General features: G+C 43.5%; 1 protein-coding gene across 2 annotated transcripts in view; it reads right to left on the minus strand.

Moving 5' to 3' along the window:
- Positions 1 to 6,918: 6,918 nt before the first annotated feature.
- The window catches only part of PMP22 (peripheral myelin protein 22), a 40,822-nt gene continuing 29,309 nt past the window's right edge, over positions 6,919 to 18,431 (minus strand). For both annotated transcript variants that reach the window (XM_063120418.1, XM_063120417.1), the window contains exons 4-5: positions 13,976 to 14,116; positions 6,919 to 8,676 (exon numbers count right to left, since the gene is read on the minus strand). In XM_063120418.1, the coding sequence (XP_062976488.1) occupies positions 8,510 to 8,676; positions 13,976 to 14,116 (308 nt within the window). In that variant the 3' untranslated portion in view covers positions 6,919 to 8,509. The remainder of the gene's footprint in view (positions 8,677 to 13,975; positions 14,117 to 18,431) is intronic.

Raw genomic sequence — 18,431 nt, forward strand, 5'->3', positions numbered from 1 at the left:
GTTGGGGGTTGGTTATATGTGATGCGTGAACTTACTTATTTATTTATTTATTTATTACACATATATACCGCTCCCATAGCCAGGGCTCTCTGGGCAGTTTACAGAAATACTAAAATTGAGATAAAAACAAGTATACAAAATTTAAAACTCTAAAACACAGAACATACACACATAAAACATTAAAAACCGTTAAAAAAAACCCTAAACATGTGGGTGATTAAGATGTGCCGCCATATGCCTGGGCAAAGAGGAAAGTCTTAACCTGGTGCCGGAAATATAGCAGCATTGGTGCCAGGCGAGCCTCGTCAGGGAGATCATTCCATAGTCTGGGGGCCACCACCGAAAAGACCTTATCCCTCGTTGCCACATTCCGAGCCTCTCTCGGAGTAGGCACCCGGAGGAGGACCTTAGATGTTGAATGTAGTGACCGGGTATATTCACGTCGGGAGAGGCATTCCGTCAGGTATTGTGGTCCCAAGCCGTGTAAGGCTTTATAGGTCAAAACCAGCACCTTGAATTGGGCTTGGAAACATACAAGCAGCCAGTGCAAGCGGACCAGAGCAGGGGTTATATGGTCAAACCTTCTGGTTCCCGAAAAATAATAAGAGGGATGAATTTCAGTCTGTCTTCTAATTTTGTGAACCGCCCAGAGAGCGTTGGCCAAGGGGCAGTATAGAAATGTAATAAATAAATAAAATTGGTAGCCTCCAAACACACATATACCATACACACCCACCCCACACATTGAGCTCATTGTGTGTCAGAAACCCATACAGAAGCCAATCCCTGGCATGTCTAGGTAGGCCCATGTAGCTCCCCTGTCTGAAACCCTGTAGAGTTGCTGCCAGACAATACTGAGGTAGACAGATAAATGACTTGACTAGGCAGAAGGCAACTTCCCAAACGCAATGGCTTTGAATGTGTGAAACAGACAAAATATCCTGCCAGTGGGGCACAGAACTATTCTTAAACTAATTCTTCCTGGATACACGGTTGAGAGAACTGGGCCTTAAGTCACCTGCTCATGTGGTTTCTTTTTGACAGCAACAAAGATGTGTGGTCAAGCATACCCACCTATTGGCTACTATGTCCTCACTACTCTTATTCAATTCACAGCCGCTGGGAAATCATCAGAATCAAAAAGGGAATTCACTACTGCAGTGCTTTCAAGTCAGAACCTTTGTGCCTATGCATAGCTAAATCTTGCCCCCTCATGGCCAAGTAAGGAAATAATGGACCTGATGTATAGATGACAGCTAAATTAAAACACACACGCACACACAAAATTACATATGGACATTTACAAGGCAGTAAGTGAAAACAAATCATGTTTGCTCTTAACACACTATGCAAAAGGGTTCATTGTTGAGTGCTGGAGAGGTATTGTTAAACTAACTGCATTAGGCATTGAAGAATCTTTCCCAATGTCATTCTTTCTTCCATGTATTGCTGCTGGTCTCCTGTCCAGTTGTTATACTAAGCAATTTTGCTATAATTTAGCAGTCGCAGACATCTGCCGAGATGTTAAAGACTCCTGGAGTTCCAAATGTGTTGGCTTTAGGTCTGGGCTGCAACACCCATCTATATATATAAAAGCCCAGAGGCTTCCTCCAAGCCACTTATCCAAATAGGAGAGAAGGCAGAGGCAGTGGATCGGCCTACTGGTTGGTGATGTCACAATGACATTGCCAACCAGTAGGCCCATCCACTGCCTCTGCCTTCTCTCCTATTTGCATGTTCTCTCCTATTTGCACTTATAGGCCATTTGCATGTTCTCTCCTATTTGCACTTATAGGCCAATCCACTGCCTCTGCATTCTCTCCTATTTGCATGTTTAAAAATTCTGAGCTTACAGGGCCTTCTACGGAAGTTCCAAGAAAAATAACTGCCATCTAGGGAAGTTCCAAGATAGAAGGCCAGAGGGCTCCTCCAAGCCACTTCTAGGTTTTGCCCTCTGGCACTATCTAGTGACATTTCTCTGAACTGTGGCCTTCTATGGAAATTCCAAGTTCCGAAGAAAGATAACTGCCAGGAGCTTCCGGCCTAGCAGAGGGGCCAAAAACCCGCTAACCTCCTCACCAGACTGCTCCTCTACACCTGTTGTATGAAGGGCTTTTTTGCTAGTCTAAAGAATAATTTCCCTCTGTATTCAAGACTTATTCAAAACCCTCCTTATTCAAGACCCACTATCACTGTAGTGCAACAGCATGGACTTTTGACAGAGTCTGTGTTATCAGTGTAGTACTGCATCCCAACAAGGGTGATTTTAGCAGCTGGCTTAAGCAAGTCACTCCATATGCCAGTCAGGCTGGCATATCAGCACATGGCATTGGCATAAATTGACTCCTCGCCCCCTTCCTATGGGCAGTTATGATGTGCACAGGGCTCTTACAATACTCTTTAGGCACCAGAGGTAAGTGATCCTCAGTGTAGTAATCAATTGAAATTTCCGATTCCATTGGTCCATTTCCCAAGGGAAGAGGAACAATTCCCCCAGAGCAGCCGGTTCTGAGCACTAGGCAATTATCCACCCAGTATGAGATACGTTTAAGAGGGCTACGCGTACATAGGCCTGCATGCCGTGCACAGCACAAGTTCCAATGTAAGTTGCCATCTTTGAGATTTCTAAAAATCAGTTGTCACTGACCAGTTTTGGATAGGAGTGACCAGGTCTTTACTATTTGACTGATTATTATTTTTAATAGCTCAGCCTCACCAGAAGGCAATGGGCACAGTTTTGGACTTGCATTTATTTAAATGAGCCACTACATAAAGCCACCATCTCTTCTAGCTTCTGGCGGAAGTAGCAAGTCTAGAAAGTTTAGACAACTTTGATGCATCCTCGTTATTCCTGAGAAATTGCTCTTTTAAACAAAGCTATCTGAATGTGAAAATGAGGCACTTTTTTTGTCTCCATTTAAAATTACACCAAGAAGGTGGTAATACTAGCTTTCATCACAAGAGGGCAGATTTCTACCAGCAATCTCACTACTGTCAAGAAACTAGAGTAACTACTAGAAAGATACTATCAAGTGTAAACTCTCTTTTGCTCAAGTGTAAACACTCTTTTGTTTAGAGGTGTCCAACACATTTTTTTAGTTCACCAATGCACCTGTAAACCAGTCAAGTACTCTGGAACTCCAACAAAATGTGTAATGAATATCAATATCCGACCACCCTCTTTCTAAGTAGAAATTCAAGAATCAAATGTTTCCAAAGGAAAAACACCACTGATTTTGTTTCACAGAGGTAACAGAGGATGCGAAGCGGCTCCAGAGGAGAGATGTCCCAGGAGATACCTCTTCACTCTCCACAATGGCTGGTTCTGTGGAAGAATCTCCCCCACTCCAGAGCCAGGCATTTGGGCATGGCTGGCTCTCTGAAGAGCCACACTAGAGGCACACTTTTTCCTGCTGATGCAACTCTCCAGAGTGTCCACCCACCCTCTCCCTCTCTCTGAGGGAGTCCTCAGAGTGGTCCGTGGGGCCGGTGGCCATGTTTTGGAGTGGAGATGGCATGCAGGCCCTTGGGGTTGCTTGCAAACAACAAACAGGCCTGGGTCAACTCATAGGAGAATTCCTCTAGAAATACTGTAAAGTTCAGGTGCTTCATAAAGGAATACATGACCAGGTGAGACATCTTTGCTGATCCCAGGCACTCCATCCGCCCCATCTGGTTTTGGGCCTAAAGGACCTTGGGAAAGGCCTAGGGTTCTACGAAGAGTGAGTTGTAAGCAAGCAGAATTTGTGACATTGCACAACGTCATCACTGATCATGGAACACTTCTTTTTTTCCCTGGCTTTGTGGAACTTGAGCCAACTTGAGATAGCCTTAACTCTGGTCTTAAACTGGCAGAGTTTTGATCATTGAATAGTTTTGAAACCTCTTTTGGTTAAGCCCACCACCACCACCAGTCTCATAAAACCCATTTGGGTAGAGGGGATAAAGGATGGCTTGACTTTGTAGGGAAGTGAAGAATAATTTGAATAAATTGACCCATGAGACTCATAGGAGTGGGACTAGGGAAACGACAACTAAATTGCTCCAATTTAGATCTCAGTGTAAAGCATAGGCGTGGCCAGATCATTTCATTAGGGTGTGCATCCAGAGAGAGATATTTTTCAAAGGTGAATGTTTATTGAATACTCAATCATGAAGGACATTATTTTTATTCATTTATTTATTAAATAGACACTGATGCCCTACTCCGCGTTTGGCTTGCCTGACTGTGGGAGGGCCATTGCAGATGAGGGGAGATGCTCCTCAAGTTCCAGCATTGGTGGGGCGTTGTGGTGACACTGGCCAGAGGAGGGGCTTACTAGGCACTATTAGCCTTCAGGGTGCTTCTCCTGGCCTCTTTGAAGCACGGCTCTCAGCAGAGTGATTCCTTTTCGGTTCTGCTGCTGGGAGGAAAGGTGCACTCTTGAGACAGTGGTTCTTCAGCATGGTGGTGGAGGAGCAGTCGGAGGACAGCTGGAGGACTGTTCCTATTGAGTCTCTTGATCCCCACTCAATGTCTCCCTCAATTCAGTGCTTATTGCTTGAGACATTAGTGTGTGCCAGGTCACACCCATCACACCCCTTGCGCACACCTGTGTTGTAAACAGCTATTGAAAAAGAAGAAACTGGAGAATAATATTGTCCAACTGAAAGCTCTTAGATCTCTCATGATTAATAAAGGTAAAAAGGACTTTCTGGGGTCTGGTGGACCATGGGACATCTGATATAAGATCTCAGATTGAGGCGTAAATTCCCTGGAACACATGAACAATAATTTGGGTAGAATCTATGGCATTCCACTGGCTATTTAGCTTTTAGGTAGTGAAAGAAAACCCCTGGCCAAGTGGGATCCAGTACAGTCTTCCCATACGGAAGGGAAAGGAAAGTGGTTTGGAATCTGTAAAGACACCTTCCTCCTAGTAGGATCACAGCACTAACCCCAACACCATTCACAAGACTGTATGTTTTTTTTTATGCACGCACAGACTGTATTTTGTGAACGCAGTCTTTACATACAATAGCCTTGTGGGAAGTGCTCCTATGTTGGAGGGGTGAATTGACCAGGTTTGTGTGATCTTTTATTTTTATAAAGATTAGAATCCCTATGGTCCAACAAGTCCAATTTGCTTTTTAAAGTTAAAACTTGAGTGGATACTCCATCACTGAGCAATTAAGGCATTACCAGTCTGTATTTATTTATTTATTGCATTTCTATACCACCCAATAGCTGAAGCTTTCTGGGCGGTTCACAAAAACAAAGTGATTCAAATGCAGTCATGCTTAAGTACAGAAGTGCCTTGCAGGATTAGGCAAGGTCCACCTAGTCCAGGAGTTTTTACAAGAATGCCAGTACCCAGCTGGTGCCAGGTAGTCCATTGGTAGATGAGTGGTGTGTGTGTGTGTGTGTGGGGTGTCCATTCACATCCAATGCATACACATATGAGTTCAAGGAAGTCTAGTATATGGGGAAACGTTGAGGCAGGCACCCAATCATTAAAATCATACTGATCCTGCTGGAAGCTGTTCTCTCACTGTGGCTTTGAAGGACTCAGGTAGAAGTGACCAATTGAAGCTTTGGACCTCTAGTGTGTACAGCTGTTAGGCAATCTGGGCAGCTTTAACCCAAGCGAATTGGAAATCCTTTTCTACCCTTAGTTAGAGACAAACATAATTAGAGCCTTTCCAGCAAGTTCTGAGGCTACTGATTCTACAAAGGGAAGAAGAAATGGTTACCACCACCACTCCAGGGATAATAATTCCCTTGCATTGCTTCATAGAATGGGAAATGAGACTAGCCAGGCTTTACTACCATATTTCCAGTGCCCTAGTTCAAATAACTTGACTGCCTTAGGAAGAAAAGTGATGGCAGATTCCAAGTCTCCCTTGTGTGAAGTTGAATACACATTGCCATAAGAGGATCATGTAAAATTGTGGTTCACACTGACCACTCCTAGGGGTGTGAAGTTCAAAGCGTTTAGTGTTAAGCAGCATGAGGATGACAGAAAAGTCAAAGGCTAGATGAAACTGCCAGGGCTAGAGCAGCCAACCCAAGACATTTTTCTGCTTGAAGCAAAGGACAAGATGGTGCCTCCCCTTTTCATGTCCAGAAGCCAATTGGATTAGCAGCTGAATCTTATTTTGTCCTTACAATGGGACGTTTGCCTGAAGGCAACAGGTTAGTTTAGGGGGCACATAGCAGGCTACATGGCCTACACATCTCTGTCCTCTAACAGCTCAACACCACTCTCTGAGGAGAGTCTCACCCTGCCTAACGGTAGGGCCAGCCCTGCATACTCATGCCTGTCTAGCACCCAAGCTGCCACAGGTGATTACATCTGAGCCGCAACGAAAGATGGAGTGGGGGGATATTCTTTTCAGCTTAGGCTCCCACTCAGTTGTCCCAAACTAAATACAAAACAGTGGATGGAGCAATTCCATTTTTAAGTCACCAAGTGGTGCTCTGGTAACCTTGTTCACAAGGCCGTAAGGAGGAGACCAACCCAATGTGGCATGTAAGCCGTGGCCTCTCGTCAACCCTCCCAGGAATATAACTAACCTCCATCTACCATTTTATAATCATTTGCCCATTAAGGCCCAGCAATTAGAAAATCAAGGGAATACAGACACTTTTGCCCCTCCAATGAAGGCTGTGATTTGAAATGCAATGGGTTGAACAGAGACACTTCTCTACAAAATTCCTACTGGCAGTTCCTGAACATGGGTGGGAGGGTGCTGTTGCACCATGTCCTGCTTGTTCATCCCTGGCCGATGGCTGGTTGGCCACTGTGTGAATAAAGTGCTGGACTGATCCAGCATGGCTCTTATGTTCTTACTGCACTAAACAAACACTCCCAGGTGGCCTACAATTGTTCTGCCCACTGTAGCTGCAGAAAGAGATACCATAGAAGGCCAAAAGCATTTGAGTTATTCTGACTTTTATTTTGTTGCTTCTTAGTCCACACAGTTGGTATAAAATCAGCAAAGCAAAGCAAAATAATCGTATAATAATGTCTGGAGTCTTAGCATCAGAAAGCACCGCTTACACATCTACATGCGGCTGCCCGTACAGTTCATTGCCAGACACACTTTTGGAAGCACAGAAAAGGGTTACAGAGGAGCTCCGGGGAATCCTACGCTTGCTTCCCTCATTTCCAGAAGGGGAAAAAATACCTTGGTTATAAATGCTTTATTAAAAAAATAATAGTAATAATGATGACGATAGCAACTTTCCTAAGTACAAAAGCAGTTATAGGTTGCATATATATATATTACACAGAATTATTTATCATTCCTAATCCATGGTTTATCTCAAAATTGTTATCTGACTTTCCAGTGAGTAAAGGTTAAATGGCTTAGCGATATAAGGAATGGTAAATAGATAGCACCATTTCACAGATTTTTGGTATTCAATTTCATAAAGGAGTCAACGAAAGGGATGGGACGGTGGTCTGGAGCTTGGGAAGTTTCACTGATTTTTGTATGCCTTAGCTTATTCTTGAGGAAAGCATTTGTAATTTTACAAAGCTCATTGTCTACCCGCCCCCACCCGTTCCCCGCAACTGGCATGGCTGAAGGATGACCACTTCGCTAGTTATAAACCACACTTCATTTTTGATTCTCATCCTACTTTGATGTTTCTGTCTTCTAACTTAGCCTCAGTATTGATCTTTGGCCATATTAAAATGTGCAAGTGTAGACATGATTTAACATATGGAAATGAGCATTAGCTGGAGGTACGAGAGAGATTGGTTATTGATCTACGATGACATTTACAACCTACCTTTCCTTCAAGAAGCTCAGATTGTCACACAAGGGGATCATATTTGGAAGTGGTGGCAGGATTACACAGCTTCAGGATGAACAGGCTAGACTTCACGTACACCACCACGTATTGGCTATCATCCCAAGAAGCTGGGTTCACCTACCCTTATCTTATACATCATCTACATTTTGGTAGACATCCTTCTTCATGGCATTTACATCCATAACTTGGTTAACGTGGGCATACTGGGGCACCGGACAACTTCAGTGCAGTAGTGGCACACCATGCCAATTCTGAAGGCCCTATCTTGGCTTATATTTGGTTTGGGATTGGAAGTGGAAAGCGCTGGAGGAGGGATCCATTCGTTTCCACAGCAGAGGAAGGAAAAACGGCACTCTAATTATAGTGTTAGGAGTTAAAAGAGTTCTTAGGCACTTTCTTTAGGCTTTAAACATGGCGGCAGGTCAACAAACAAAAGCAAACAGTACTATGTACATATATGTAAAAAGTGTTATAAATAGGTTTTTCTTTAAACCATAGATACTATATACATCTTCAATGAACACAGTAACCCTTCTTTCAGTTTGGTTTCTTTTTTCTCTCTCTTTACTTGTTGGGTTGTGTGTGTGTGTATGTGTGTGTGTAGTTTTGTTTTGTTTTTGGTTATCTTCCATTTCCCCCCACTTTCTATCTCATCAACGCCTCCTTGTCCCAAGTGCTCTAGTCTCAGTGGCCTCACTTGACACTTCATTCACGCTTCCTCAAGATGATGTAGATCACCCCACTAATGACAGCCAGTGGGAAGGCCACCCAGGACAGGATGTACGTGAACCCGAAGGAGGTGTTGTCTGTGGAGAGATGCCAATCTGTATGTCTCACTGTGAAGATGGCCGCACCGCTCATCACACATAGGCCTGAGAAGTGGAGGAGATAGAGAACGTAAGCAAACACATCCACCACAGAGATACAAGATTTAGCAGAGATGAGCCTATAACGAACATTTCTTCCTACCTCACTCCCAATCACTTATGTCAAGACATTCTATTAATTTGTCAGCCATGTTTAAGACATCAACATCCCTTGCATGTTTGCATTCTGCAACACAAGGACCTTTGTTCAGAAAAGTCAACCGAGGAGAGCACATGATAACCTTCAGGGATAACTTACCCATCTGTCCCAGTAGCCCCACAGTTCTGACTTGCAATGGTATAAAGCAAGGCTAGGCAGAATGTAGATCTCCAAATGTTTTGGATTTCAACTCCCAGAATCCCTTGCTATCGTGACCAACAGTCAGGAATGCTGGGAGGTGAAGTCCAAAATGTCTAGAGCTCTACTTTCTGCCCACCCCTTGCATGGAGAACATTGGTTCTGTTCTACACACACACACACACACACACACACACACACACACACACACACACACACACAGTTGTTAACTGTCATTTTAAAAGCTTTACCCCACTGGAAAAAAATGGTGACCAATCTCCTTGTTTGAACTGGGAGGAGTTCACCATGCCCAACAGAGGAAGTTGGATAAGTTCTCTCTTCATATGGAGGCACACTCCAATAATTATGTTTCTGCAGGGATCCCAATTAGGCTGGAGCTCTGCCCTGCAATATACTCAGCATAATGATTAAACCTGCCTTGCAGCTCATAATGAAAAAGTCGGCCTTCTCCTTTTTCCATCCTGCTGCCTCCAGTGTCCTAAGCCCCGGTGATCAAAGTGTGAGCGGGTCAAGCCAGGGCCCTCTGCAGTAATGCCACTAAGTTCAGCTTCTTTGTATTGCCAAATCAGCAATACCAGCTCTAGAACTATTTCTTCCTTCTTGAAAGACCAGCATCAGGGCTTGCCAGGATTACACAATGACTCCTCTGTTCACTGCCCAGGACAAGGCCTTTTCATTGATCCTAGCAATTCCACAACCTGCTCAATGTGCCACCAGAGTAGTCTCTGTTCCAAATCCCCGCGACGGGCCTCAGGACCACCTACACCTAACCAGAGTGATATTTGAGCTGTTCTTTCCCTCCACACTGCTCCCTTTGTTTGCAGAAAGTGCAGGAGTGGGAATGCGTTGAATTCACAAGCCGCTGATGCAGCTCCCATTCTCTGGCCCACAGCAATAGCAACACGCCCACAGGCTGCGCGCAAACCCCATTGTCTCTGGATCTGGGTGGCATGGAAAAAGAGGGCAGTGGGCATACCACAAATCACCTACAGTCATTCGACAAGAGAGCATGGATTGTGTATGGAAAGAGCTGGGCAGAAGAGACGAGACTGTGGCGATCTTATTTCTGCTTGAAGTTACAGAAAGCATTTAACAGGCCGCAACATGGGGTTGGGATGGAGAAGAGGGAGAAAAGAAAATGCTTCACAGGGCGTGCGGAGGGGGAAGCCAAGTTCTCAGAGGGAGAGTTAACTGCTGCATCTCCCATGGGAGTACAACCACTGCAGGAGCAAAGTAAGTCACAAGCCTCACTTCTGAGCCGACAATACGAATTGAAACTCAGCTCTGATACCTAGCTAGAGGAAGTCACTGAAGAATGGAGCACCATCCCAGCACATTCCCAGCTCTGTTCCAGCTTGAATGGAATAACCGAGTCACCTCACCTCTGGTATTCTTCCTCTTCTAAAAACACTGTTATCTACTCACTTTCTGACTATGCATGTGTGGAAGCAAGCAGGGAAGGATCCTGGAGATGTATATATTCCAGAGAGAGAGAGAGAGAGAATGGACAAACAAATGAATGAATGAATGGATCAACATGAATTTGGGGCAGTCATCTTATAAAATTCCCAGAGGTCACCATTTGTATGTCTCAATCTCCTGTTTCGCTAATAGCAAAATTATAAGAGACTGATATCTTCACCTATGTTCTTCTCATGCTTTTCTACATAGGGCCTGTTCAGACAGCACACTAAGCCATGGTTAGGCTACTAACCCTTTTGTTTAAACCATGGTTATGTAGCCACCATGGTTAGGAATGGTTCACATGGGTTTCCAGAATGCAAATAGGGAAAACAGATATTCGGAAAAGATGCCCTGCCATTTCTTTTCAGGCAGGACCCATTGATTCTGACCTAGTGTTATCAGATCCCCAGCCCAAAACATCCCTGATTTAAAAATGACTCAGGGCATGTTGTATCCTGTGAATATGACGTATTATTATGTGTGGACATCAGTGAATTTTCCAAAATAAATATAAATATCAATGAAGGTTCAACATTCAGATTTTTAGTCTGGAGGTAGATAATCTACTCTTCTTAAATTGGATTGCCAAACTACCTCCTGTCAAGACCTACTTAAGGCTATAGTAATATATAAGCTGCAGGCACTCCCAAGACTCAGTTTTAATTGCATTTTTCTCCTACTGGGAGACGCCCAGACTGAGCAGAAACAGGACTAATATTGCCCAGAGTCAGGTTCTGCCCTCAACACCTTTTCGTTCCAGGGTTGTGGGCTAATCGCCCAGCACAAACCGGGCAGCTCCTCTGCTGCACCAGGCTGAGTCACAGGACAGAAGGTTGCCTTGGGGGCAGGAGCTGCTCCAAAGGAAATGATTGATGGCTTGGAAAGAGCTCTCTCGCCCACTCCTGCAGGGGTGGCTTTCAAAATGCTCTCCCCAGCAAAAACAGAGATTCCATTTGCTCTCTCACCAAGTCTGCCAGATATATCTAAGAGGGAAAACATGAACAGGGGCCATCCTTATGCAGGCTACAGAGGGACTCCTGAACCGTCATCAATTCCAGCAACTACAGACAAGGTATGGATTAACATCCACAGCGCCCCAGGAATGCTACGAGGAAATGCAAACTTGGGACTTTTAAGAAGTGAGCCTTTTTTTTTTCAGGAATGCAAATTGAATTGAGCACAAGCCAAGACGGCTCCCACTCTTGAGGTTCTCAAACAGACTCTGCTCTCTTTAGGAACCGGGGTGTGGAATGTTCACCAACGGTTATGCTGGCGTGCAGGGAGATGAGGGACCGGTGTGTGTGTGTGAGAGAGAGAGAGAGAGAAGAGGAGGAGAGAGAAGGGCTACTGACACAAGAACTATTCAAAAATGCACGACAGTTGCCTTCAGAGCCTGGTGTCGGAACAGGCAGACTTTGGAAGTGGAGCTGTTTATCGGTAGTTGATGGTACTTCAGTGCTGGGAAAGTATTTGGTCCATGGTTGGCAAGTGTGCCATATATCCAGTGCAAAGGATGCACTTACTACATACATGGCCCTGTTTTTCCTTGGGGTAATCTACCAAGGTAGGGGGAGACAGAGGGACACTCCTGGAAGGACAGCCAAGAATGACCCTGGGAGGAGGATCTACACTACTGCTTTACAATGGTTTATAATTGGTATTGACAGCTGTTGGGGTCCGTGACACACTCCACATACAGTTTTCAAACTGTTATATCCTGCTTGTTGTAGATCTGGCCCCTGTCACAACAAGGTCTTCTGGCCCTCTTCTTTTCTTATCCAGATATGCTACAGTTTTCACTGCCATGTGGCACAGTTGGTCCGCTCATGTATTAGGTATTATTCTCTCAGCATTTACTGCTGGGGAATGAAATGTTTCCATGATAAATTCTGTAGTCCAGGCCTTCAGTTTGCTACAACCACAACCCAGCTCATTTCACAGGTTGTCCTCCACCATCCTATTCAATATGGATGTGAGAAGTCAAGGCTGATGGCTAACTAAATCCTTGACAGAGCGATTAACCAAACATCCTTGAGGAAGACATGCTCATGAAATGACTTCATGGACTACCAATATATACTTCAATTTCTGTCCAGATCCAAGACCTAATTCAAGGACATCAACATGACTTGATTATGGGGGTCAGGTATGCAATGGAGACACTTTCAAGAGCCATCAAAAATGCCCTGCGGACATAACCTTAATGTTACTCCAAGAAGTGGAATAGGATTGCCTTGTCTCACATTCTCTCAAACATATGTAGTCTTCAAGGTTAACTTCCAAGGGCCAGATAAAAATCATCTTTACAGCACACTCTGCAATTTCCTCGTGGGGAGCAACAGCAGTACAGTTATCCTACTCTGCTGCCCGTTGTTGTTTTTGTATTTAATCTGTCTTGCTTCTGTGCCTTTAACAGGAGCTTGGCACAGAAAAAAATAGCAGATAAAAGCTTTTTCATGGTAAGTAGACAAGTGATGATCTGTATTTATTGCCCCAACTTTGCCTCTTTTGGTCCTTGGCGATGGCACATGTTCAGAGGAAGTTCAAATGAATTTTGCTTTTTGGCAGATCATATGGGAGCATCAGCATAAGAGCAGGAAGGAGCCAGTATCCCAGTAACTTCCTAAAAATCTTTCTGGTGCAGGCACCCACACCCACCCTCCTGAAGTACAGCATACACAAACCCACCCACTCTCTCTTCTCTCTCGGAATTGCACAGCTCAGCATTGTTGATAGCCAGCTCCATTGCTTAGGATTTCTATTTGAAATGGTTCTAGACATAACCTCAGTTCAAGTAATCCCTATCGAGGTGCAGAAGTTGGTCCCAAGCTTGGGCAGGGTTTGGGAATAGGCAGGGGCATGTATGAACTTTGCCAGTGATGCAGCCCTGGGCAGCAACTTAGGTCCCCTTTGTTTTACAAAGCTGATAAATCATTATTTGGTGAGAGACAGAAACCAGGCACTTGGGGTGGAAGGGAAAAAAAGTTTTTTTCCCCCTACAAGATACTAAAAAAAAAATGATATACAGGAGAAGAGCTGTCAAAATAGAAGACTCTGTTCTGACTTGTTCTCATAATCAATGCTCTTCAAACAAAATTTTCAAGAAGGGCAATTAATTATCTATGGTTATCATCCACACTTGGTTAATGGAGGCTGCGATCCAACGGACACACTTCCCTAGGAATAAAGCCCATTGAACAAAGTGGGACTTACTTCTGGGTGGACATGCATAGGATTGTGTTGTGAAGATGAGAGTCACTGAGGCTGTCCAGAGTTAGTGCTCTGGTTCGGGGCTCCGTTTTGAACTAATTAAGCAGGTGGTTGGACTCAATGGCCTTGTAGGCCCCTTCCAACTCTGCTATTCTATGTTTCTGATTCATTCTCATCTAAGCAGGAGGCTCTTTGCTATTCTGGAGTGATCCTGCTTTCCACCATTACACGTTGTTCCGCCTTGGAACAATTTCTTGGAAGATTTCTTTTCGCAATATTGGAAGATACACAGTTCCACTCCCCTTTACTTACCAGCAAGGATCTGGAAAATGCCAGTAAGGTAGAAACGTCCACCCTTAGTGAGAGTGAAGAGCTGGCAGAAGAACAGGAATAAAGACAACACACTGAAGATGATGGAAAGGATCATCAAAGCTTGGACAGACTGCAGCCATTCTGGGGGGGAAAACAGAACACAGAGGAGCTATTAGGCAACACTGGCCAGAGATCACATTTCTACAAGCATTTTTTTCACAGCAGTAACTTCTAGCTCCTCCAGCTGTTGAACATGATATAGCAAAGCAGTTATCAAATCAATAAGAATCAATAGAAATGATCCATTTTTCTCTAGCTTTTTGGTATGGAAATTACAGCATATCCCTGTATTAACAACAAAGGTCTGCATTAATAAAGGTCAAGCACAAAAGACAGATCAACTGGGAGTGGGTACCTTCAGGCACACCTGTTGGGGAAACATGTTCCTCCCTAGTAAGGTAACCAGAAAGGTAACTTAGTCAAGGCCTCTGGCAAATCCAGCCTCAGGCATGCAAGGAGGAACTTTCTCACAGTTTCTGTGTCATTTCTGAAAGAGCAGCCTAAGCTTTGTGACAGCTTGTACATCCTCCAACCAAATCTTCCTGCTAACACCCCCACAATGCTTTGGACCCAATTATCAAAGTACAATACAGAGACCACTGCTTACTGGTTCACAATCCTCAATGAAGCTGAGTGGTAGGAGATGCAGGCCAGGTAAAAGAAAACACTTTGTCTGGGTTCACACAACACACTAATCTATCCAGTGTAGGTTGTTGCTGAATTATGGGTTAACGTGTTGTCTGAATGCAGTGCATTTTCTGCAGGGCAGGTTACCACATTGTCTGAATCCAGGACATTTTCCACAGGGTTGCTTATTAACCATGCAGCGTGGCTTGTTCACCATACAACGTGACTTGTTAACCACCCTAAACAACCCAACAACAAACCATGGGTTCTCATGGTGGCTTTTTCTACAAAAACAAACAAACCAACAAAAAAAAACACTGTATGATTAACAAGCCACCTGCAGAAAATCTGCTGCATTCAAACAACACAATAATCTATGATGGGTTATTGTGTTGTGTGGACCCAGCTACATAGCTCATAGTTAAACTCTGGAATCTGCTATCACGAGATGTAGTGATGGGCACCATATTGGTCTGAACCAGCGGACCAATGCTGTTCTCCTAATCGTGCAGCAGCTGTATTATCAATAGCACCATTTCTTTCCATTCCAGAGTTTGCTTACCACTCTTGATATTTTACACATTTAACTTAATTGGATATGGCGGTAGTCCATGCTCAAGACAATGAAGACAAATTACATTCAAGATTACATCTTTTTCTTCTTTATGATAAGCCTTGCATAAAGCAACAAGTCAAATGTGAGATGAAGCTACTCAACTGAGCATTTATTATTTTTACAACGCACCCACCCCCGCTTTGTACTAGAGGACATTTCAGCATCCTTTTGCTAGTATCTGCCATCTACTCCAAAGGAAGATTATTCCTACAATATCAATTACTTTCAGATACAAAACTTTTGTGCAATTGATTACCTGTCAGGATCCTTACTTTTTGTAAACTGCCCAGAAGGCTTTGGCTATAGGGCAATATAGAAATGATTTATTAATTCATTTATATTATTATTATTATTATTATTATTATTATTATTATTATTATTTTCGTGCTGGTGGCAGTTTTTCTAGATGGTCATGAAGGGCTTTGCCAAGTCATGCTGTATTTTCGGTAGGCCCAGTTTCTGAAGGTTTTCCATATAGTTTTTTGATGTGATGCTGGTGACTGATGTGACTAACGGAATAATTGTGAGCTTTTCCTGTTGCCATAGTTCTTTAACTTCCATGGCCAGTGATGTACATTTTTCTCGCTTCTCTTCTTCCTTTTCTACAACATTTTTGTCATTAGGTATTGCTATGTCAATGAGGTGCATGTGTTTTTCTTTTTTGTCTATAACTGTTATGTCTGGTGAGTTGCAAGGTACTAACTTGTCCATATGAAGTGTTCTGTCCTATAAGCTATAATTATAATACCCATTACTATTCTGTATTTTAATCTTATATCAATTTCTGCTGCGTGGTTTTATCCTGGTTGTGCTTTTTAACCTGTATTTTTGTATTTATGTTTTTAGACTGTTGGTTGTTTTATTACCATCAGGAGGCCCAGGGGAGGAGAGAGGGCCGAGGAACTATCGATCAAACTTCACAATAGTTTTACTGAACTCCACGGTAGCCCACAGTCACACAATGGTGGAGTTAGAACACGTTGTGTGGGGAGTACCCCTAAAAACTCAATCATTGAGTGGAGTTTTCACACTGCGTTGACTAACATGTTGTCCAAACTGAGCCACGGTGTGACATTGGCAGGGTGGTTTAATGACTACTGTACAGTCCCCAGTAGGAAAACAACAGTTTCTGGAAAGGTCCAAACTGGCTGCAACTGAGCTTAGGTTGCCAAACGGCTGCAAAAATATATAGGAAATAAATAGGTATCTTAAGCAACATCCTTGTTCCCATTTAGGACCATAGGAGAGGCACTTGACCACAGCTGTCAAAAGTCAGGAGACTTATAGCATGAGCTCAGTCAAAGCCATCGTTGATGCCTGAGTCAGAGGCTAAGCTATTTGCATGCCTTGTGGGTGGCTAAGTGTCCTTGCAAAACACTACAATGAACGCTCAAAATACCACAACAGTACTGCTTCAACACAGGCATGTTAAAGAGCCCCATTTCTGTATGGCAGTTTGCTTCTGCTGGTATCGAGGGACACAGTGGGGTTAGCTTAACTCAATGGATCAGCTCTACCTATTTATAGTTACTTGAAAAGTGAGCAGGCCACTTGAGAACAAGGATGGCTGGATTTGCACACACAGGAAGCCTTTCAGTCACTGCAGCTCTTACTAGTAGTAGTACTACTACATCCAGGAGGCATAAAACCCAGCAAACTGGTGATCTGACTTTCTAGTGCAAGCTCAGATTACTCAATTGGAGAGTTTTAGCTTTGTTTCTTTCATTCCAGCCTTCAAGAAAGAGAAAGGAGGGAAGTGTGTGTGTGTGTGTGTGTGTGTATAAAGTAAAATTCTGGGTACAAGAGGGGCCATGGATGCAGTTTCTGTTAATCGCGGGGCTTGTGTGTTGTGCACTCTGTACTGCCTGCTGTCTCCCACCACCACCACCATACAACCAGGTTCTCTGTGCTCTAGACATCCAAACCTCAATATGTCCCATGAACTTCTTTCTTTGCAAAACATTGGAGATTCAAGGGAAGAAGGATGACATCTGGATAACATACAGTATTTACCTAATATTGCACAGTTCATTCAAAAACCCCGCCTACAGAGTTGGCTTTCTGACAGTGCTCACTTTCATAAGCAGAACATTGACACCTCCTGATTATACCCAAGTAAAACCCTTGTAATCGAAAATTGCTTAGTGATAGCTTTCTGTTATTCTGCCTTCAATGTAAGCTTTAGTAAACAGAACTCCCAGTTATCCCCAAAGCCCAATTATTCAAGGTTGCCCTGTCTCTTGGTCTTTTCAGTAGATGTTTTGTTTACAAAATAAGAACATAGTAATATTTAGGCTGTGATTTTTTAAAAAAGGTTGGGTTGGAGGCAAAGTCCAATGAAATGTAATTTTCCTATTTACTGCTGGGGATACCGAAACAGAAATAATAGGATTGATTTGTTCATATTGCAAGTATGTGACATTAGGCAAAGAATGGTATATATGATTAGGATGGCTGTACCTTCTTAGTCCCACAAACCACATATAATACCATGTATAACAAATAATGATAACTGGACATACACAGTATGTCCCACAGTGGTTGATAAGTACATCCTAGGATCAGACAAATCAAGGCTGTAGAAGTCATTCACTGTTATTGATCGGCCTGGGGAGATTCAATAAATCCCATGTACACCTACTTGGTCTCAATGAGGATTTTCCAACCAATGAGGATTTTCTGCCTAGGATTTTAGCCCCAATATGGATTGATGTTTTGCAAAAGCAAGGGCCAGCTGACATTCCAGTGTCCTGACTAAGCCTCAACTCCTCCCACATATACATTCTGCTTCCCTAGAACTTCAGCCAGATGAGCTTCATGAGGGCAGGCTGTCCCGTTACACCTAAATCAATAGCTCAGTCAGAACACCCCTAAAAGCAAAGAAAAATTCACTCTTCTAACATTTTCCCTTTTCCCAGTCTCAAACCAGAGAAATATGCCATATTTCCTCATCCAATTAAGAGGATTTCCCACATGATAGCATATCTGAGATGTCCAACAGTTGTGGAGCTATTTCACCAAGCTTTGGAGTCCAGGGACAATTCTAGCTGCTCCAACAAATGGCTTTTGGGAACACTGTGCTACCTTTTCCAGGTATTCACAATGTCTGATTTCTCTCGGTGCCTGATGGAATCCCATGCCTTCCACCAGGTT

The sequence above is a fragment of the Elgaria multicarinata genome, chromosome 3 (genome assembly GCF_023053635.1).
Source record: "Elgaria multicarinata webbii isolate HBS135686 ecotype San Diego chromosome 3, rElgMul1.1.pri, whole genome shotgun sequence".
In the NCBI taxonomy this organism is placed as follows: Eukaryota; Metazoa; Chordata; class Lepidosauria; order Squamata; family Anguidae; genus Elgaria; species Elgaria multicarinata.